At 40.0% G+C, this 23,896-nt stretch overlaps 1 protein-coding gene across 1 annotated transcript in view; it reads right to left on the reverse strand.

Annotated features, from left to right (window-relative positions):
* The window catches only part of OSBPL10 (oxysterol binding protein like 10), a 115,936-nt gene continuing 92,040 nt past the window's right edge, over positions 1 to 23,896 (reverse strand). Inside the window, exons 7-12 of the mRNA XM_027639492.1 lie at positions 23,068 to 23,214; positions 15,725 to 16,208; positions 7,397 to 7,583; positions 5,797 to 5,979; positions 3,870 to 4,023; positions 1 to 3,111 (exon numbers count right to left, since the gene is read on the reverse strand). Coding sequence (XP_027495293.1) covers positions 3,067 to 3,111; positions 3,870 to 4,023; positions 5,797 to 5,979; positions 7,397 to 7,583; positions 15,725 to 16,208; positions 23,068 to 23,214 — 1,200 coding nt within the window. The 3' untranslated portion in view covers positions 1 to 3,066. The remainder of the gene's footprint in view (positions 3,112 to 3,869; positions 4,024 to 5,796; positions 5,980 to 7,396; positions 7,584 to 15,724; positions 16,209 to 23,067; positions 23,215 to 23,896) is intronic.

Here is a 23,896-nt window from a genome sequence, read left to right on the forward strand (position 1 = left end):
TAAATGAAACAAATCTTTTATTCATGAGCATTCTCATTTTATATTCACAAATTATGAAAGGAAGGCAAATCAGAAGAGACTGCCAGAGCATCTTTTAAATGATAAAGGTATAAATTTTCCTTCTGAACATTTCTAATTTAAGAAAGAAAAAGGTTGCATAGGCTTTCTACAGGTGTGCACACAAAAAAAATTGAAGTACATGGAGGTTTTTACGTTACAATTCAGTGTACATTGGCTACTTGAAAAGGAAAGTATTTACTTGCAATTCCAAGACAGCTATTGGAATGACCTACTGAATAAGGCTTATGAATATTTACTTTTCAGTCCTGTAAAATATACCAAACACATAACTATCAAAAAAATAAAATTACACTTTTGAATCCTATTCTGGGATCTCTCGCTGATGGCATATTTTCAGAAAGGACTGCTTTTATGTTTGTGTCTCACAAGTTACTTTGGGAAAGAAACAGTGGTAATGGCATCAGGGGACTCTTCACAGCATCAGAACGAAACAAAACATTGATCAGAGCACAAGTGGAATGTTCTTGGCATGCAGAAACAACCAACCATGCAGACGGAAAAAAATCTTCAATAAATTACAAGCAGAAAATTTTTCAGATTTCTTCTTAAAAGAAAGGCTACAGCATCTCTGTAGCCTCGACAGTCACACCATCAAAGCTGAAAGAGGTTACTCCTTCAGTGGCACAGGCCCGCACACCTGACACACAGAGGTTTGCAATGGCTATTTTAGTGAGTATGTGTCTTGTTCTTTGGTGTGTGAAAGAGTTGTGGGAGGATGTTCCATGTGTTTAATTCTGCTTTTTCGATTGTTCTTTGTGATGATATTACAAACTGTAGGAGTACTTCTAGGTACTTATCAGACTAACCTCTAGAAAATGAGTGGATCCATTATAAAGTGAATTCCTGCAGGTGATAAAGTACACATTTTCCTGATGATACTTGGTTCAGTAAATACTACAACAGCATCATTTTGGTTTTGTTACAGAAAACTATTACATCAACTATTCCTAAAAAATATTTTTTTTCCTTTAAAAAAAAGTGTCAGTTACAAAACCAAGTTCATACAGTCCACTTTAAAAAACAGGATTTAAATAATTTAGAACATGAATCCTTCTAATGTGCAAAAAAAAAAAGGACAGACAAGCAGACAAAATAGGATTTAGGAGGAAAAAGGAGCCACACCTTCATTAAACGGGGATCTGAAGCTCAAATGTAAAGATCTATTACATATTATGTCCAAAGGAACAATTAATGGCATGTTTCCTTGTGCACACACCTCCGCTCAGCCTTTTGAGTTGCTCAAGAGATTTTGACATCTACCAAAAAACCAAAATGCAGGATACACAAGGACAGATGTGAGCAGTGCTTCGACCTAAGTATCTTTGTGTAACATCTATAAAGCATAAGTTAGTGTATTAAGAAAGCAGACAAAAGGCACAAAATCAATTAGTACTACAGACAGGTAGGCATCCATGCTACTGTGTGTTAGAAATACAGTGGTTTCTTTAGGGGCACTTTGGAAAGAAGCACTGAGTAGAAGTCAGCACATTTTACATGTGCCTTTTGCTGCCACCTCTCTCAAAAACATCTTCACTTTCAACAAATATGAACTAAAAATCAAAAAAGCCTTAACAAACTTTTAGAATCCACTTTCTCAGTGTCACAGTGGTTACCTTACAAAGCAAGATCCAGCTACAGGATTTTTTTACTTTGTTAATCTACAAAACAAATTGTATCCCGTTTGTTTAATTAATAAAGTTATTGTCTCAGTGTAACAATGTACTGTTGTTACTTTTACATCAGAAAATCGTTTCTCTGAGAAGGCTAGTTATATCATCTCTACTCATCCAAATGTTTCATCCAGAAGCAATCCCTTGGGTCAAAAGCCAAAGAAACTTAAATATAGGGCTCCTTGGAGCCCTAAGACAGTTTAAGGGCTCTGAGCAGACCAGCTCTGTTCTTCCAGAGCAGTGAACAGAACCCATCTTGGGGCCGGTGGGGAAAGCTCGCCCATCACAGCAACACACCAGGACAGGGTCCTGCCTGCACAGCCCAAACACATCAGCAGTGGTTTCACTGGAAAGGCAAAGGCTGTGACCAGGGTGTCCCCGGCAGAGCCCAGTGGTGTGCCAAGCCTCTCTTAACAGGGGGTGGAGAGCTGAGGCAAGAGTGAGCTGGAACACTGCAGCTACATCTGCCAGAAGGGATTTAGCGGAACATGTAAGCCAGAAGTGCTGGCATGACAGTGGCCAGAAAACATTACAAAGCAAGATCAAAGTTACCAGAGCAGCTGGTCACGGGTGACCAGAGATCAATTAAACAGCTGAAATATGAACAGACAAAAGAGTGAGGACACAATAGGTTAGTGTGAACAACGTTCTTGAGAAGGTATTGCTACTTCTTACAGGATGGCAGAAAATTCACACTGGTAAGTGACAGGAAACATGCCCTTAAATCGGCATCCCGGAGAGCGAACGCACTGTCATGTCAGTGTAGCATTCTTATGTCAAAGTGAGTTACTCGGTGACTTTAGACAGAACAACTGCCATTAAGAGACACATCACATTTTAAGTGCAAAACATTTTTGGCAAAAGTGAAAAATAGAAAAACCTTAACCAGTACTAAAAAAGTATTTTCTTAAATACTAGCATAGGGCCTGATCCTGCAAGCACACAACTCCGGGAACTCCAGCTGAGTCCAGCCAGAGTTCTGTGCCCTAACAATTAGAGGAAAAGGTCTTTGAATTGCTGTTAGTGTTTATACTTGTTTACATGTAGTGTAAATAAAACACACACAAACACATACACACTGTGTGTACATACGTGTGTATTGGTGGATGTGTGCATGTGTGCCTGTGTATCTGTACGCACAAAACGGCTCCTGAATAGACTCGAGCTCGTGGTTATTTTGAGATGCATCATTCACAGTACATAGCTTCCCGTGGGGATCTTCTGATAACAGGACCTATCCAATGACATCCTGAAGCTACATACTGTATCATCTTAATGCCTTTCAGGTAAAGTTATGAGCAACTGCTCTCTGCCATCAATGGGTCTTCCAGAGAGGATTCAAGTACAGCCAGCCATCGCCCTGCAAGAAAATTAAGGAGAGTTTACAAACAAGATTTATAAATACTGGATCTATGTACATCCACATAAAAGCTAAAATAAGACTAAACAACAAGAAGCCACCTCGGTCATCTGAAAATTCTGTGTTTATTGACAAGCAAACTGGGTGGGAGGGAAAAGAACTACCAGGGAGAAAGAGAAGCAGTGGGAAGGTGTAACAGGTGAACTGCTGGTTTAAATAGCTGCACATACTGGCTAAGGTAACAATTCCCCCAGTCAGTGTTAATTTCCCTTCTGCCTTTCCCGAAAAAAGGGCAGAGATGAACTTAGTAAAATGTGTTTCCTTTCACACAGATGAAACCCAAAACTGTGTTTAGGATGCCCATGCTGAGTTACACTGGATAAATATCCCTAGATTGTGCTTGCTTTAGTGTTCTGAGATCAGGATTAGTAGGGGAAGTGAGTATGCAGCATTTGTAAAGTACGGGCTGGATTTTACAGAAAAACACATTGCTTTAAGTGCCTAACATTAGATACCAAAAATCCACATCAAAATAAATGTAACTGAAGAAAAGTGAACAAGTTTACAATATAGACATGGAAAAATCCATTGCTCTCCTTCAAGAGCCAGACTCTGTCAAAAAGACAATTTAAAGCACTGAGTGGTACACAACAACACTAGCCCACGGTAAAAGCCACAGACATTCGTTCACTTGTAAGAGCATCCTCCCCTGTGCAGAAACACATTAAAGGGTCCCTAAAACAAGAGACTCAAAGTACCTCTTTGACAAAATACTTGGGTTTCCAGGGCGTTGTGAGAGCCGCACGCTGCCTCTCCTCTGCCCGCTGTCTCTCTTCCAGGCAGTGCTTGTGTTCCGTGGCTGCATCAATGTTCCCCTCCTTCAGAGAGTTGGTGACATTCTGCCACAGGCGCCTGGTGATGGAGGAGCACAAGCCACAGAGTGAGAACACTTCTGCCACAGCCCAGTGCCACTGGACACCAGGCTGGTGAGCTGCTGTCATGCTCTCCATGCTGTTCTTTCAGGTCACACGGCTCGGGAACCTCAGACATTCATCACATTTGTGGACCAGATTTTCAGATGTGCTCAGCTCCTCGTGTTTTGCCATGCAACTTAATTTTCTCACCATCTTCTCTTCCTGTTCCTGACTCTTGACCACCTGAGCTTTTTTTCTCAAAGAAGGCAGATTTATTTTATTGTTTCTGGTTCACATTCTTTACTGATGATCCACCCCCAAATGACAGGCATTTATCCTGTGTTTATTTGTGGTTAAATTTTTCAATTTAAGGGAGTGTCAGCCAAAAGCCAAGAGTGCATTCAGTTGGGACACTGACTGTTCCCACCAGGTCACTAACAGAGGAACTGATGCACTGATTCCAGGAAGCCCTTCTAGGTCTTGCTCTACATTCCCAGTTACAATAATTATCAGTATACAGCCAAACGTGTTTCTCACATGACTGACCATATTTGAATGCAATGCCTTTTATCAGCTTAGCAGAAACTTTGCCCAGAAAAACACTGAAAAGAATCACAGAATCATAGAATGGCCTGGATTGGAAGGGACCTTAAAGATCATCTCGTCCCAACCCCTCTACCTTGGGCAAGGACTTGTTGCAGTAGACCAGGTTGCTCAGCGTCCATCCAACCCAGCCTTGAACACTTACAGGGATGGGGCATCCACAACTTTTCTGGGCAACCTGCTCCAGTGCCTCACCACCCTCACACTAAAGAATTTTTTCCTAATATCTAATCTAAACCTGCTGTCTTTCTGAAACTGACCACAGCTTTCACAAATTTTCAGGAGTGTTTAAATGAGTTTCTGTTTACACTCTGATAAACTGCAAATCCTGCAGAAACACTGGATGGTTGCAATTTGCTTACTAGTATCTAAAAAATACAATATACACTGAAGAGCTACAGGGTTCCTTACCTACTACAATCTCTGTGTTCCAAACTACAGGGGGAAAACGAGTTTGTGGATAAGCAAGCAGTCTTAAAAGTAGAAAAACAATCTGACCCTGCATAATGACTCAAGGAACCTTTGTACAATAAAGAGAAAATATTTACAGACAATAAGTGTAACTCATGCTTTTAAATCCTCCAATAAAATGTTCCTAAATTCAATAAAAGTATTGATTTTTCTGAAGATAAACATTAACAGTATTGACTGAATAATAGAATATGTTTTTTCCTAATGTACCTAGTCAAAGTTAGGCACATGATGTGGGTGCCAAGAGCTTTCAAACCATGAGTTTGTGTATTTATAGCTCACATTGCACCACATTTTACATACTTTTATACATATATATATACATATTCTAAAATACATAAAACACTGAATACCGTTTTAAATTATATAATGCAACATTACTTGCAACAAACTGACTAATTTGTGTACCATGTTGCAATCACCCAAAGAAGCAGGTGAAAACACTGCATTACCATCTTCCAGATGCTCATTAACGCATCCACACATTTTCCCCATCTACAAAATTGATGTGCTCATCATTGCAATGTAATTTACGCTCCGAGGAATCAACACACAGCTCCAGCTCTCTGTGCCCAGATTAACACGCTGTGGGAAGGGAGGCATTTTTGAACCACACTGTTTATAACCACGGTTTGCTTCCCTGCTCTGTTCCTACCCAAGGTTCAGAAGCAGAACACTGTAATGCCCTTCCCCTTACCTTGATTCCAGCGGGCCTTGCTTTGCGATCGGCCTGATCTTTTTCCTGATAACAGGCAGTTTGTTGGTGTCAATCACTTTGGTGTCTCCGTTGCTGTAAGTAAATTCCAGCGTACCGTTCCATTCTCCCTGTGCCTTGCACACAATGGTGTTCGTGGGATTGTGTTTCACTTCAGCAGTAACCCTAATTTAAGAGGAAAGGAAAAAAGACCACAGAAATAACTGGTACCATTTATTATCAGCACATGAAAGCGCTACCACAGCTAAGGTTACAAGCAGCTTTCTACATTTACAAAGCAATTTTTCAAGCAAAGCAGTGACGCTCTCTCCAAAAACGAAAGACTCATCCCAGGAAAGTTCTTCTAACACAGCAATAGCTTTGGGATGACATTGTCCCAAAATACAGCAGTAACCCAGCTTAAAACTCTGATACTCTGCTCTAACCCAGAGCTGGTTACCTCAGCAACCTGAAAAACAGCTCCCGACATTCGTGTGACATTTCCAATACATGTTATTTTCACACCTGACCATAATGCTGTCAGAGACCAATGTCAAAGACTTCAGGTACCTTTGTTTTCTTCCTTAGCTCTGCAAGTTTACTTTTCAGCTGCTAAGAGGCAATGATTAAAGCTACCTCAGAGATCCAAGAATTGGTCTGAGAATCAGCAAAATAGACAGGTAGGACTGGAAAACCAAAATGCAAAGAGAAGGTTTGTGTATATATCTATGAACATGACACATGTGCTTTGGCAAACCATGTCAGGTAATCTGTAAACTAAATTACCAAACTAATACCACACAACTGTCCCAAATTTTCACTCACCCTGATGGCATGAATCTACACCTTTTAGAAAAAAACCCTGTCAAAACAGCCCATGTGGATATTTGGCTGAACACAGCAATGAAACGGTTGACACATACAGAAGAATAATTAGACCAACTGAAATAAAACAGAGGTATCCATGCAAAAGCACAGTCTTCTCATAGACACTGCAACAGTCCATAGCAGAACAAGAAAGGGGTCTGTGTATGTTAATAACTGGGACATCAACTTGAGCATGGAAGCAAGACAGGAAGCTGCCTTGCACAGTGCCTCTTCACACCCTTAATAAAGAGGAACAAAGACATGTAAATAACAGTTTCATCATCTGGAATTTCAGTGTAGAACTGAGAGTCCTCAGGAGGGAGCTACCATTGTGGGCAGTGACACTTTTGCTTCTCTCCAGGAGCTCCACCTGGAACACCACTTCATCTACAAGACTCACACAAAAGCAGCAGCTGATGTAGCAGAGATATTGCCTCTTCCACGTGCATTTTTCTGATCTTGCACTTACAACAACTTTTACAAGCAACAAAGCCTGGAGAGATACATTCACTTTATTTTAATGAGAGAAATATATCCAATTCAGTTAAACATCATAATATGTATAACTACAATAAACTGTGCTCTAAAGCTGTAACTCATCTCCAACAGTAACAGGAAAAGAAATTCAGCTATCTGTCCATAAAATATTCCACCAGAGGAACTGAACAGATGCCTTAGAGTCTTCCCGTTGAAATCCAGTAGCAGTTCAACAAGAGTAAGACAGTAATTCCCGTACCTGTGGACCTTCCCTCCATAGAATGGCTTGGTGTGGAACGTGACCGTGGCGGAATAGCCTGTTCTGGCACAACTGATGTTGACTTTCCCTCCAAGCTCCACCCATGGGATGGTAAGTATTGAGCGAGCATAGGCACTGGGCAGGGTGAAAACATACTCTTCTTCATGTTCCAGCAAGTAAAGAACACCTGTGTGGGAAGAGGTTGAAAGTGAAGTGATAAACGTTCACTGGTAAGACCTGACAGTCACTGACCGATTACCTTTTGTGATCAAAAGGCACATCCACAGAGAGCACAACATGCAGCTCTCCCCTGGAGGAGGGTACTCTCTGCTAAGAAAGAAAGTCTGGCCTCTGGAACAAACTTCTTCCAACAAACATTTTCAAAAGCATCTGATTTGAATGTATGCCTTGGGGTCCCATGTGGTACCAAATGGCTTATCAGAAAATCTGACTGGATCACTCACTTTGTATTATGGGCAAGCAATAAACTGTTAAAAGCTGAAAAAATGCAAAATGCAAAAAGTCATACTGAAAATTCAGCCCCTCACTAAGTGTCACATCATAATCCCTCTCCAGAAAAAATATGGGCATGCCGAAAGGACTCTTCACTTCTCCATTCAGTTAGACACAACCATGTCCTCTCCATTAATTTCCAACTGATGCACTTGTAGGTAGGAGTGAAAGGTACTCTCTAGGTCTGCAGGGGAAACATGTCATCCAGCAATTTCCCATTAAAGTTGCTCCCTCATTTTCAAATGTCTGGTCTCCCACACAGCCTTTGCAAAAATCTTGCATAACCAAAGGGCCCAGCAGGGCCACTGCTCTACTACCACCAACACCAATGCCTCCACCAGGCAGAGAAAATTACTGGCAATTCTATCTCATTCTGTAAAGGCTCCTCCATCCTCAGCACTGTGAGACTGTAACTAAAAACAACATGCAACAGCAATAATTTTTCAACATTATTTGGAAACACAAAGAAAGCTGCATGCCTCGTCAGACCTTAGCTTCCCTGGGCGTTAAGGATACAACTCTATCCCTGCCGTAACTGTAGTTTGGTCTTCACAAGGACAGGGCATTAGACCAGGTAAAGAGCACCATAAACCTTGCACACAGAATTCGATCATGCCAAATGTCTGAAGTGTATTTTTTATTAGAGTTTTACAGTCTTTTGTGTCCCATTTATTAAGTGCTTAAAGGCAAAAATGACAGCTTTGATAATATTTTTTCACAACAGGGACTGAAAATAACCCATCACAGGAAGCAATCAGAACCCAGAAACAGAGTAGGAAAGTTAGCTTGACAGAGTATCTGTTTAGAAACAGGATGAGCTTGAGCCCATTTGCCTTCACCCTGGGGCAGACAGGGGAAAAACACATTGGTAGTGGTATTGATTAATCTATCTGTTTGAGGGAATAATGGTACTACTTTTCAAATTGATCTCACATTTAATGATGAAAAAGCACTAAACAGGAACATAACACTACTACTGCCCACATGAAAATACGCTTTTAAAATGCTGTATGAAAATACAAAGCTAAAAAAGACATTCAAAATGTAAAAGCACAGAGCTCTAACAGAACTATGATCTTAAATATTGGCTTTTGCTCACAAAACTAAACGCAGGCACAGGAAGCTCTGCAACTTGTCACTTCTGCCCTCATTAACAGTTCCACAGGAAAACATTTGCAAACCAGAATATCTTTATGCAGTTGTTCTCAGAACTTCTGCAACCTCAGCCTGCCAGCAATGATACAGCCAGCGCTCCTACTCCAGCAAGTCTGACACAGATGAGCTGGGGAGTGAAAAAGCACAAACACAGAAAAGTCGTGTCTTAGAAGGACCTTTAATCATTTCACCTTGGCAAGTTACAAGTTCCTCGTGTCATATGCTGAACCACACAACTTACCCTGGACATGTTGCTCAGAGCCCCATCCAACCTAGCCTTGGACACTTCCAGGGACAGAGCATTCACAACTTCTCTGAGCAACCTGTTCCAGTGCCTCACCACCCTCACAGCAAAGAATTTTATCCTAATACCTAATCTAAACTGTTTTTTTTCTGTTTAAAGCCATTCCCCCTTGTCCCATCACTACATGCCCTTGTAAAAAGTATCTTCTCATCCTTCTTGCAGGCTCCTTTCAGGTACTGGAAGGGAAGAAGAAGCTTTTAACTAGATGAAGATATTCAAAAAGGAACAAAAAGCCAATGGGTATTGATCAAACACAGAAAGGAAACCTGACCATCTGCAGGTGGGCATTTTACACAGGATTACAACAGGTTTTAGACTCAAGTCTGTCACTTTTCCTTTCTCCTCCTCTTTCCACTTGTTCTCCACCTTCCTCATTACAGTCACAAGTAACAGACAAGTGGAGCAACCAGCTGTGGAAAAGAGGTGGTGCCACCCATGAGGTCATGTTTCCCCACTGTTAATGCAGACAAGTCCTCATACAGTGAAAAAGCACTGTCTGCCCGAAAGTATCAGCTTCCAACATGATGGTTTTGTTGTTGTGAGGTTTGTGTTTCGGTTTTTTCAAAAGACAAAAGGTTTAATAGCAGTGCAGGGGGCAAATGTGGTCCTCACTTCTGGGTGAGAACCTCACTGCATTTATGAACCACACCTTCATGGGAGCTTTTCCAGAGTCTCCTACTTCCTTGGGCCCTGCAATCCTCCTCTGACCATCACTGCATGTCCCCATGTGAGAGAACACTGGTATGATAAATACGATTTCCTTTAGTGTGAGTACAGGTTTGCTTTTGTGCCTCTGATGGGATCAATAGCTTCTTCCTCCCTACTTGAGTGGGAGGGATCAGAGCTGTAATGCACACTGTACATTAAAAGTGAAGAGCAAACAGCAGCAGTGACCTTCAACGTAAATATTTAACCACCACAGCAGGTTGGATATTAAAAACTGAACTCAGCTCTCTTGGCAGTATTTTTAGCACCTGGTAGCATATTTTTTAATTCCTCAAACACCTGAATACATACTCTTTTAAACAGAGTGCTATCTCACTTGAAATATGACTCCAGCTCAATAATTCTAATCTAAAAGAGATTAAAGGGCAGACCTGAAATACCCACAACTTGCTAATACTTCTAGTATTAACTTGACTGTTAGTTTTGCATTCCACTGTTTGCAGAGCTCACATGCAAAACCTTAACTGAAGCACCATGAACACTGTGGCTGCACCACCTCGTCTGAATGGAGACTCATGCTCTAAGGGAAGAAACAGCTAAAATCTCACTGAGAGGCAACACTTGTAACCAGCGCCACAAGAACTCACACCCTACCCTGCTGCATTTTAATCTTTAGAAATTAAAGGCAGAAAAAATAAAACCTAACAGTTACTTTAAAGAATGTTGTCTAATTTTAACATCTGCTTCTAAGTATCATTACACTGCGACTGATATTTAAAAGCATCTGCTGGAAAATACACAGGCTCTTTGTTTTCCCCTTGCTTCCCTGATGTAAGGGATAACTCACATTTAGTTTAAAATTGGCTATAAGTAAATACATGGGGAAAGTTGTAGAAGATTCTCCAACTTTCAAGCTTTCTCCTCTCACATCGAAGAAATCTTTGGAAATCCGCAAATTCTTTCCAAAAAATCCAAAGTATTTATGGCAGCTATTATGCATAGAAGAATGCACCAGATCAGTACTCTGGGAGGAACAGCAGATTTTGTAATATAGTTTATTAGAAAAAAATGCCACAGAGAAGAGTGAACTTTTTATAAACAAGTGCAGATTTTGCATTTCCCCCTTGATATGTCCTCAACACTATTTATCCCTCCTTTTGACCATGGCAGTGTATTCAGAGTCGCACTCCTTTCCGTGACTCCTCAGCCTGCTTTAAAGAAAGTGATGATCCAGGCATATCATTTTCCCAGTTTGACTCTCACATGTCCCTCAGTGATGCTGCAGCTTTGTGAATTGATTATCCAGTAACACATATTGACAAAAAACCCAGAGGAGGCTCTGGATCAATAAGCTGCAGAAGAGGCATGTGAAATTTAATGCTTCCCACTGATTGTACGGAGATCAATCCAAACAACAAATGGTACGTGGGACACAAATGGCCTAGGGCAGTTTTTGGATTTAAGAAGCTCTTCACTCTCTCTGCACTGTTCATAGCAGGGCACTAAGAGGAGTAAGTTCATTTGGGATGAGCCCCACATGGGAGCAGTGCATCACCAAATGCACAGAGTCACACAGGAAAACAGGTGATGCCAGGACTGGGCTCTTATCATCTCACAAACATTCCAGTCAGCTGCGTTGCACTGCTCATTTGTCAAAGACTGGGGCTATTTGCTAATTAAGTAATGAGGGCCATGCTATACGGAAACTGTTCTGAAACCACTGGCCTAAAAAATATTAACTCAAAAGTTAGTACTTAGGGAAATAGCTCTAGTTGCATGGAGCAATCAATCTTTGGGGCTAGTAAATTAAAAAGCCACTCAGGTCTAGAAATTATAGACCTGTACATCTATGAATACATACACATCCATATATTTGAACAGAAGGGAAAAAAAAGAAGAGATAAAAAAAACATACACTGCTTTCTTTTAGCTTTGCCCTGTAAAGAGCACTGAACCTTTTCCCTACCCATCAAATATTTTCAGGGTTGATCTCAATTCAGAAAATAATTTTTGAAAGCCTATACCTCACTAGTTTTTAAAACATTTAAAATAGCAGGAGTGAAAACACCAGACATAACTAGCCACTTGATAATACAGAGCAATCCACTTAAATGTACTTTATGCTCTCTGCAAAATTAACCCATGAATCAAAGATGACACTTTTTGTTGGATTTTGCTGCTTTGGAACAAAACCCAAGAGCAGAAGAGGAACAGGCACAGCCCACACTGAGGCGTGCTCACCATGGTTGTTTCCAGTAAAGCATCCTTGCCCTACAACAAGCATCTGTTTGAAGATTCTATGGAACACATAAAAAAAACATTAAATATTTACATTGACTGTCCTATCCCTTGCTAATTTAAGTCTTAATGTGATCCTATTCGTTACAGCCTCTTCTCCCCCCTCGCACTCTCATTAGTACATAATTAACATTAACCAAAATTAGGGACTGTGCAGGCAACATGAAGTCTTTTATGCAAAATACCCCCTTTTCTATTCAGGGTAGCTTTCTCATGAGGAAACAGTGCTGACTACTCTGAAGAATGGGAGTTATGTTATATAGCAAAGAAAAAGTTCAGACATTTCATTAGCAAGCCAGATTTAGACCCCTCATAACCAGAGATGAAAAAGGGCTAGCATATAAAACAGCTTTTCACATGGATTTCCAGCAGTGCTCTCCTACTCGTTCTGCATCTCTGCAACTGATACTTATTTTGAATCAACAACAAAAACCACAGAAAGAAAAAAAATATTAGTCACTTTGAGGTGCAATATACACAAAAAAATCATATGAATAAGATACTGAGCTGTACCCTTTGTATGACAAGACCATACTGTCCTTAAATCCCCAAATTCTTTAAATACCTTTAGAAGTCTTTGTACTGCCATGACTCCCTATGTCAGCCTCCAATAACAAAGCACAAAAAGCAACATGCTCTATACATCTAAGGACATTCTAAAAAAATATGGTTCAAAACCACCACAGAAACATTACCAGCATATTCCTTACACACCGTAGGTCCAAAAATTCAGTACTACTTTATTTCTGTAAATAGTCAACTGCAGTAGAAAAAGCTTCATTTAAACGTTTGAAGGACACACACACACACACAGAGTGTTATTCAGTAGGGAGGAAAGTTTCAAAACACACCACAGTTGCTTGTACTCAACATTAAGGGCTTGTACTCAACATGAAGTTTCAGGTCATCATCACGGAATCATCATAGAATGGTTTGGGTTGGAAGGGACCTTAAAGATCATCTAGTTCCAACCCTGCTGCCATAGGCAGGGACACCACTAGAGCAGGTTGCTCAGAGCTTCATCCAGCCTGGCCTTGAACACTTCCATGGATGAGGCACCCACAATCTCTTTGGGCAGCCTAGTCAAACAAAACTGTTCTGGTACCTATATGACTAGAACAAGATGGTCACTCTTTAACACTGAATTATCCAAAACATTAGTTGCAGCTCTGTTTGGAAGGAATTTACCCAATAATAGCATATGACTAGTTTGGCCATCCAATGCACATTAGGAGGGGGAACAAAAAAGAAACAAACAAAACCCAGGGATTTCTATGATTCATGAGATGTTACTTTGTCTCTTATCAAAAGCAGGATCAGTCATACTTCATTCCCAAAAAGCTCAATCTGCTTCTAACATTTTAAAGTAAGATTCTATAAGCTTACCAGCCTACCTTTGTGTGAGAAAGCTTCTCCTAAGGGATAACTTTAGTTTTTACCTACCTTAACCAGCTTCATATACCTTCTGACTAACAATGTGTCTTTCCACAGTCTAAATCACTAACATTGATAGACTAACTCACCCTACATGAAATGCTGCCAGCCTAAAGTGTCCCTAAATACAAGGGAAAATCTCCAAACTATGTCTCACATTAAAAAATTAGTAGGCTGTGCATTACCCAACATGTAAATACAGACAGAGGTTTTCCAAATTTTTAGTCCAGCAGCTACTTTTTTTGAGTACAGCAATCTATTCTCCGGTACTTACGCTGACCTCAGTCTACTCCAGAATTTATACTAAAGCAGTACATGAAAAAGAAGCATCTGCAGTAGTCTAATTTTTGCACAGCTTGACAAATCTACACACCAACTTAATTAGGAAGACTTCCGTGGGACTAAAATAAACAAACAAAAAATTAAAGAAAGCGCAGTTTCAAGAGAAGAAACTGCACTGCAAAGCAAGCATTTTAAACTGAGGCTGTCAGGCTTATGCTGGCTGTTTTCAGATGATAGAAGAGCTTCAGTAGTACCATTTGTTGGTAGTCCATTGTTGCCCATTGCCAGTCCTCAACAAAAATGCTTGGACTGCATGAGAGTTTCTCCATCACTTCCCAGAAATGCTGTCACTATGGAACTGCATGCTTCTGCACTGCTTACATGAACAAAAAAGACGAATGATAACTATAAACTGGTGAACCCAAACTTCCTCCCAGAATGTCCATCATAAAGACAGCAGCAAACCTTGCAATAAAAGAGCCCACCATTGCAGATGTTCCCCAAAGCCTGCCTCCACTCCTGGGATATCTCCAGGATCGTGAAAAAAAAATAAAAAGGGGCAACAGGGAAGAACTTATTCTCACAAGCACACATTAAATAATCCTTGGTGTAGCAAAGTGGTTAATTCTTAGACCCTTTTTCTCTCAAAACTGGGACACGCCAAGACTTTGAAGTCTTAAATAATCCCCACAGAAGACACCCTCAATCCCAAGGAACTGTGTGTGCTAGCAGCAAGAAAAAGAAATTTCCCTACTCCTACATAATCACAAGTGACTTTGTGTTTAATTTTATTTCCATTAAATAGTTCCCTTCACTGAGCAAAAGAGTACTAGAAACGAACAAGTACCAGAAAAATGGAGCAAGCTAAACCAGTGACTCAGGCTGTCAGTAGTACAGATAGAAGACTGACAGAAAGACCAATTTCCCTTCTGACACTCCCTTTAACTCTGTATTAAATGCAAAATACCTAAGTCACAGGAAGAAGGAAACAGCCATGCTATTACAGACTTTATCACAATGATATGAAATCCAGTAGTAAGGAAGTTTCATATCTCTCCTACAAAAAATGGAGTATATTGCTATCAGGATAGAAACTACTGTAGTTCTTTTTGCTGGTTGAGTTTGTTCATTAGTTCTAGCTGGTAGAAACAGCAAAACATACCTGTATGTTTTCACCATAATTGTTTCGTTGTTATGAATAAGCAAAACCAAATCAACTGCATTTCCCACTCTACTTTTTTTACTACCTTTAATATCATGGTATTTAACATAATGGTGGCAAAAAGAAGCATTTACTGTAAGCTGTCCTTCTGAGACTACAGTCTAAAAACTGGGTAAGACAAAACACCAAAAACCACACATAGGATCTTACCCTCAAACGGCCAAAGACACTAAATTCCCTAGAAACAAATAAATGCTGATGCATTAACAGTCAGTAAGGACTCTCATTAATATAAGCACACATTTATACACGTAATGTGCAGTTCACATTCTGTCTGGATAGAATAAGGTTATATGAACCCTACAGTTTTAATTCCAAACTTCACAAAAGCAAACAGTCATACGATTAAAATGAAAGCTCAGAGGGAGAGGAAGCAGGAAAACATATGGACTTCTGTGGTGTTGAAACCCATAATATTAGCTCAAAAAAATAAAAATAAAAGCACATTTCTTACCTTCACCTACCATAGAAACACCTATTGACATGCCCATAAACTTGCTTTTGGTCCATACGTGAGCGTTCACACACATTTTCTTCTCTTTGCATTCACAATAAAAGCAAGATACCGGCGGATGATGGGACACTTGTTCAGCTACAAACCTCAGCTTGTAGCACGTGGACTGGTCCTGGCCAAACTCCTTGGTTGAGTCCTTAGAAACTGTGGAGGCACCATTAGTTCTGAATGCTTTCACTTTATCTTTAGGCACATCCCACGAGCAATGAAAGGTTTCACCAATTATAGGGTTATAGGGCTTCTTGGCAACTGCTCCCTTTCGGCCTTCGTGAAAAGCTGTTAGATAATACTCCACAAAGCAGATAATTCTTTCCTCGGGAGTGGCTCCAGCTGCAATTGACAAAAACAGGTCTGGATGGGCCATGAAATTTGCATACATCTCCAGCAGGGATCTTTTCTCCAAAATAAATGTTGGAAGCACTACCTGTATGCAAAGCAGACAAAGGCAGATATGATTTCCCCATGATCACACTACCAGGGGGGAAAGGGGGAGAACAGTTAGGACAGCTGCAAATTCTGGCCCTGCCAAGTTTTGTATTTTCCTCCCATGCCACAGCAATTTAATTTTTTTTGCAGTGTAAATAATGTGCGAAGGAAAAAGCAGCGGCCTTGATACCCATGCAGGCTGCTTCCTATTTCATTATGATTCTCAAGAGCAGCTCATACAACAGGGATGGGCTGTTCCGCTCACATGGAAACCTGCCTTTTCCTCTCCTCTCTGTTAACAAACCAGCCATTGTTTTCCTTGTTTACAGAATACAAAAACATACTTTGATATAGACTAATCTACTTCAAACATCAACAAAACAAACAAACCCTCCGAAATGGGACAGACACATCCTCCCAAACTAACAGAAGATGAGTATTTTACATAAACATGCACACTACCAACCTCTAAATGGAGGAGAGTGTAAGGAGTACATCTACATTCTGTCAAACATTTGGGTTCCATACTTCACTCCTGGGTCCCTGACTACCCACTACATATGTATTATGTCCTTTCCAGCCTAACTAACAAACCAAGCCAAGAAGATCTAACCAAAACCAAATCTCAATTTTATTTCCAAGGATAAAACCATTCCAAGGAACCTTCCCAAGAGGCTATTAATAGGTAAGAAAATGTTGCCTGTTCAACTCCCTCTGCCCTACACTATCATGCCCCCTCACAACTCCAAGTCAAATCCCGTCATCCCTATGGTCTTCTGTCATCCCCAGGCCCACTCAGTCTGAGATGGTATCATGCTACTGTGGTGGGCCCCTGCATGGCTTCCTCTTATTTCAGTCAAGTTGAAACAAAACCTGCACAAAGCATTACATTCAGACCCTGGGATTAGAGAGGCTCCAGAGGATCCAGAAAAAAATCAGGGACTGAGCACTAGGCAGCCTGCCCTGGAGGGAGCCAGCCCCAGGTGATTTGGATGCAGACGAGTGCCTCCTCTGGCAATGCAGATGTTGCCAAAGTCATTCACTTCACAATAACACTTTGTTAGAAGTTTCCAGTGAAACATCCTGAAGGGCACTGCAAGACAAACAAGGGCATAGTTTCTCTCCCTTTTTTTCTCCCCCATGCTCTACACCTTATGCAGGACTATCCCAGGGGGGCTGAGTGGCTGCTCCCACATGACCGAAGGGAACTTCTGGCACACTGTATAGTAAGATATACAGGTATCCCCAGAAATGGAAAGGCAGTGGAGAGAATTCAAAAAAAAGTTTATTTAGAAGACCAGAACACAAAAACCTACAGTGCAGTTTGCACATTGGGCCTCAGGGAACAAAAGGAAAGTTCCCACTCCCTCAGGGCCCTTTTCATCCTCTCTGTTTCTCCTCCACCTTCCCAAGGCCTCGATGTATGTCTGTCAGGGCTATATCTCTTTTCTCACGTACCACAGAGCAAAGCTGAGAACTTCTCTTGCTATGCAGGGGTGGGGGTAAGGCAATGAAAGCGCCTTTGAGAAAGAGTAACCATTCAGGCAGAAAGCCTTCCTAGCGAAAACCAAGTTCTAACTTTCTGTTCCAAATTTTTCCAAAATTGTATCTATTCCCACACACACAAATTTATCTTTAATCAAAGTGGCTCAATGATGCAAGATGCAGACCAACAGCTGTCCTCTATTAAAGCAATTCTTCTGCTTTCCTCTTTAATTCTTCATTGCATTTACTTTTTCCTTTTCCCAAAAGCAAGGGTTATTTACAGCAGGCAGGGAGCCACCCTTCATCACAAACACATTTGCTTTCCCCCCTTGCTGTCCCAGCTTGCTATTCTCAGCAGGACCAAAGCACAGATCAGTCCTTTTGGATCCCATGGATCATGAAATAGAAGCTGTCAAACTTTTATTAATCATTCATTTCTTTTCAAAGAGAACTCATAAACATTGAAAAAGAATTCCAGTCACAACAGCTTGAACACAGACTTTACAGCTACACAGTAAGTCACTGTACCTCTAGTGCAAAGAGAGAACTGCTGTTTGGTAACATACCCACTCATTCGCTCTCTCCTTCTGTACATTATATTTACACACAGACAGTCTTTTATAGGTTAATAATTTTTTACAAGTTTAGATATAAATCAAGCAATTTTCCATCTGTAATATTCCTCTGACTCTACTCTGTAAGCCTTGAGGACTCTACATCATTTCTGCCACCAACCTAATGAGGCCCCAAAAGATGGAGGACCTTAATTTTACACTACATGTGGCAAATTACTGAGTGCCAAAGACAGCCTACAGTCCTCAGGGTGGTGTGACAGCAAGGGGCCGAGGAGATTGGTTTTTAGAAGTGAAATCCAAAACTCTGGAAGGCAAAGTGGAAAGACAGTAGATTTTCTTATTTTTAGCTCTTTAAACAATTCCATCTTACTTGCAGCATTCTCATTCTGACCAAATATTCATATCCAATATAATCTTTAAAAAAATGCAATTCAGCAATTGAGATCCTCAATTCAGCATCTCATTTTAATATAGATTGTATACTAAAAGATCAGGTTATCAGAGGGGAAAGTGACAGCAAAACATATAAAAAAACCCCATCACTTCTGTCTAGAAATACCAGTAGTGCCTATCATGAGTTCACTCCAGAGACTTGAAAGGGCAAACTCATTTGAATAAACAGCACTCTGCATCTCGTTATGTCCAAGTGCCTCTCTCTAAAGAAAGTGACCTTTATTAGCACAAAGAGAAGAAAACTGCAGACCACACTTAAGATTATGCAAATGTTATGGTACAACATTAAGACTGCTGTGGTTTCAACCTGTTGACTTGGTCACAGAGTCTTAGTACCTATGTATGTGCTTCACATAGCATGTGCTTCACAGCTACATGCTTAACACAGCTACACCAACACAGTCACTAAACGAGACATCTTTCACTGGACTCTTATTATTGAGTTTCAAAAATCTATTTAAAATCTGAACAAAGCTTGAACTCCAGCTCAAATGATCTTGTCTTAAAAGCCCAACAAAGTTGGAAACTACGTCCTTAATTGTAGCAGGAAAGGACTGAATTGTTTCCACACACAGAGGTAGAACTACACATTCAAAATACTTGAGTTTTAAAGCTTACACAACTCCAGTATTACAAAATACGCCTACAAAACACTGCCTTTTATTAAATAACTCATAGCCTCAAAGTTTCAACGTGTAACACCATCACTCACTAACATAGTAAAAAACAACAAAAAAAAAAATCACACCAGTCTTTTTTTTTTTTGATTGGCCCTATCTTGATCTCTGCAGAAACAAGAAAAATAGAAATAAACAAATTTGGAAGTATACAGCATTATTCATGCCAGCACTGGACTCCCATGCACTTGTGCTAGCACTCCAGCTTCCAAAGGAATGAGGTTTTCAACTCTTCTGCAGCCAGACAGAATTCACTGTCCAGAAAAATACACTTAGGACCTATATTCTTTATACAGGCTTTGGACTGGACTAGAAGTTGGGGTTTTATTTGTAATTGCATAAAAAGTCAGAAGTGCCTAATATTTTCCTCTAAGAAAAAGCCGGCATGACAACCAATGGCGCAAAAGAAATTCTCCACAATGAATTTCAAGTTGCTGAGGTCTGAAGCAAAAAATCTCCTGCATGCATTTTAAAATATTAGAATAATCTCTGTTCTTCTTATTTCTGTCTTCAGGTGAAAAGGAAGCAGTTTAAGAGGCATTCCTCTGTTTTCACTGAGGTTAAAACTTGACTATAACCTCCTAGGTTTGAATTCACCTATAGTTAATTAGGTCTGAATGCAACAGAGAAAAAGAACATGACTTCTTAAAACAGAGATATTTATCCCCACCAGCATTTAACTGTGAGGCAAAACATGGGTGTCAGCACCGCTCCCTAGCCTTTTCAGAAATCTGACCAAGGTACCTCATGCTGAGATATTCTCTTGGAAGTATAAAAGCTTTCAACTGTCATCTGTGTCACTGTGCAAATAAAATAAGCTATTTTCATGCCACTCATATTTGAAAATTACAAGGTGAAAGTATATTAGCAAGCAAAGTAAAAACTTATGACATCATGAACATACTACAATGTTAACAGTAGCTGATATTCTGCAGAATTACTGGCAGCCCTTTTACACAGAATGGCAATCCTTTATTTTTAGCACATATTAACTGAACAGGGAAGGTGAGAGAACACAGGGAAGTGATCGTCCATCTGTACAAATGTTAGCATTAACTGCAATCCATTAGATGCCATTTGCCAACAAATCTATCAGGCTGTTAGTGGGTTTTGGCACTACTTTTCATTTTTTAAAAGTCTAAAGAACAAACCACTTAAAAACTTGGTTTTTTCCCCAGCAATTCCAATTTTACATGAAGTTTAAAGTCCTAGCCCAGTCCGAGGCATCCGTTTTTTACTACATTCTGCTGCTGTGAACTGTTCCCCCATCCAACTCTCTCTAGCAGCTGTTAAAGTCTATTTGGCCACACAGATTTGGTACTTCAATGCAGGTGTTTTCCTTCACAGTAGTTTTCACTGTTTAACTCCTCATTAAAAGGCACACCAGCATGACACATTCCAGAAGTGAAGCACCTCCACAACATTAAATGTGGTGCTCATCACTGGGAAACTGCTGTCAGCAGAGGCAGGACCAAGGCTAACATAAGCCATCTCCCCGTAGGAAAAGGAAAAGATGCAGTTTCCTCTGATATGGAACATGAAGGTAATGATCATGCATCCAGAACTCAAAGCTACCAAGGGCTCAGAAAAGCTGTCCATTTGTGCATCACATAGCAATCCACAGCTCACAAAATGAACCAAAGAAAGAACCCTAAGGAAGAAGGCAAAGGAAAATGGAAACATGTAAAGATACTAGCAAGTACTGTGCTACAACCACTTCCAGCAGAAGCTGATGAGCATCAAGGTGATCTGAAATCTGACTTTCAGAGGAATAATAAAAAAATGAGGAGAGGTGCAGCCAACAAACCCAGCTTTATCATCACATGTCTGGCCCTAAGGGCCTCATGCCAGTAAGCAAAGTTGATAAAAAAAAGGCAGCCAGCTGTCCTGTATTTTTTTTTTAATCCTCAAAATGGGCAGAAAAGTGATGTGCACATGTGGCACGTCTCATTAATACTTATCATATGTGTATTCGTGCATCACACAGACCACAGATAGATCTAATTCTGCCATATGCCTGTTTCTCTTTTCAGAGTGTGGGTATTATACAGAGACATTTATGCATGCTAATATTCTGCCACACTACACATCTAATAACATTTACCGCTATCCTTAAAAACTGTGCTCTAAGAACACTCTATAAGACATAGGTTATCATATATATATTTACCTTCCTACTTGTCTTACAAGTGTCTACACTTCTCTTATTTACACTAATTCTGTGCCTTTGGGGTTTTACCTCCTCTGCTAAGATAAAAAGATGACAGTGGAAATCAGGAAAGAAAAGGCGTGTTCATTACCAAAGACAAAATGTTTTGAAGACACAAGAACTATGGATAAGGAATCTTAGTCTAGTTTGAACATTATGGACTCAAACAGCCTTAGCAAACCAACAAAGAAAAGAGGGACAGCTAAGAAAAACAAAACCAAAAATGAACTGAATATAACCCCAGACATACTAAGAAGTGACAAGTATATTCAAAAGTGAAATTACAAAACTCATGTTCTATTTAGGACAAAACATTAATTTCTGTGCAGCTGTTCAACACCTATACTTAGCAGGAGAACAAGGGATTGCTCAGTCTTAAAAATTTAAGTATTTTTAAACACCGTCAATTGTTCCAGAGGAAGACTATACTGAGAAAACCTGATTTTGTAAGAAGGTTATAGTAAAAATAGATTTTGATTAATATGGAAGATGAAAAGGAAAGCAGATGAACTCTTTGGAATATCAAAATGCCCAAGAGAACAGCTTCCTGCAAAGCTGCTTCATGTGCAAGGGAAATTCTCTCGTCATTCCAAATATTATATTACTTGTGTCAGAATGAACTCTTCTTATTTGTGGGAAGTGGGTTACAGGAGTTTTATTTGGGGGCTTTTAAGTAGAAAACCCTTGTGGAAGGAAAGGGTATTCCATATCTGTACAAAAATCCACTTGATTATTTATTAAGCCCCATAAGAAGATTTCACTGGAATGCAGGACTATTCAAAAAGAAGCATCAACTGCTTTCAGAACATTTACCTCATTTCCAAAACTCTAACAACTTCAGAGAAAATTTTTCAGACACTGTAACTTCTCTGGTCATATCTGTATGGACAGGCTCATGATAAGACTGGTTCCAGGACCAGAAGGATGTACAGAAGGTTAAACTAGTGAGCTACTTAGCACAGACAAAATCAGTGATAGACTGAAGACTGTAATTTCTTTTACCATCATGTTTGGGTTTTTTTTGAAGCTGACATGTAATTAAATGGAATCCAATCCACGAAGCAGTAGCATGAATCTCCTTCATCCATACAACTGCCATTATTGTTCCGCAAACCCTCAGCACACCCTGACTTAACATACACATGGGATACATACATGACATACAGTTGCTCTGAAAGACTTGCAAAATAATAAGCAGAAGTTTTCTGAGGTTTTTTAATTTCCTTTTTCTTTCCCTCCCCCTCCACCTCTAAACATCTGATGTGGTCACTTCATTTGAAAGCCTGCCTAGGAAGAGACAGCACTCCATAGCTCTCTGGAACCACACTCTAATAGAGGTGAAATTCCTCATCCATAGGGGCAAAACACTCTCACAGGAACTGGACATGCACACACACACACAGAAGGATGAGAATTAAAAATAATAATAAACAAATGTAAGAGATACAGTGTTCGTACCCTGGTAAGGTCCATGCCAAGTTTTAGCTGAGAGATGAGATGGAGAATTACACTACGTTGATCATCCATGACTCCTAAATCCTCTTCTTCATTATCTTCAGTATCTGTCATTTCATCTTCAACTAGGATCAACTCAGAAGCTGAATGCTGAAATGAAAAGAAACGTCACAATCTGCACAAAATGATACAGATGACGGTTTTTTCCCCACTATATATGTTTAAAAATTGAGCTGTCTCAATGGAACTGAAGACAGCCTCTGTTAAAACCAAGAAAACATACATATTCAAAATAAATAAAAAAATCCAGTGATAGCTTCATAAAGCATTTTGACCCTTTCTTCAGAATGAGAGTAGTATCAGATGCTAATTTACACATTATCTTCTCATATTTATATTGCAGTGATGCCAGATAAAAAGCATAGCATACAAAAGTAACGAGTCTTTTTATTAAACAGAAGTACACAGCTGAAAATGAGTTTTCAAGTTTGTTTCATAAAGCTCTCCAGCAAATATTTGTATGTCATACGTAGATGTTGCATGACCTGATTTCACAGGTGTTTTTTTTTAACTTTCTCTATCCAACTTAGGTATCTAAGAAAGTCAAGACTATTAACTGAAACAAAAGGACAACTATAATCAAAGAACATGCCTTTGCAAAAAACCCAAAGACATTAGATTTTGGGGGGTAGGGCAATGCCATCAGTCTTTATGACATTTGCAACACTTTGCCACTTCACAGCACAACACCAATACTACTGAGTTTCCAGAAATACAAGATGAAGATCAAGAGAGAGACACTATGTCACCCCCTTCAAGAGGAGTTTTACAG

Source organism: Corapipo altera, unplaced genomic scaffold (genome assembly GCF_003945725.1).
Source record: "Corapipo altera isolate COAL_440 unplaced genomic scaffold, ASM394572v1 44, whole genome shotgun sequence".
In the NCBI taxonomy this organism is placed as follows: domain Eukaryota; kingdom Metazoa; phylum Chordata; class Aves; order Passeriformes; family Pipridae; genus Corapipo; species Corapipo altera.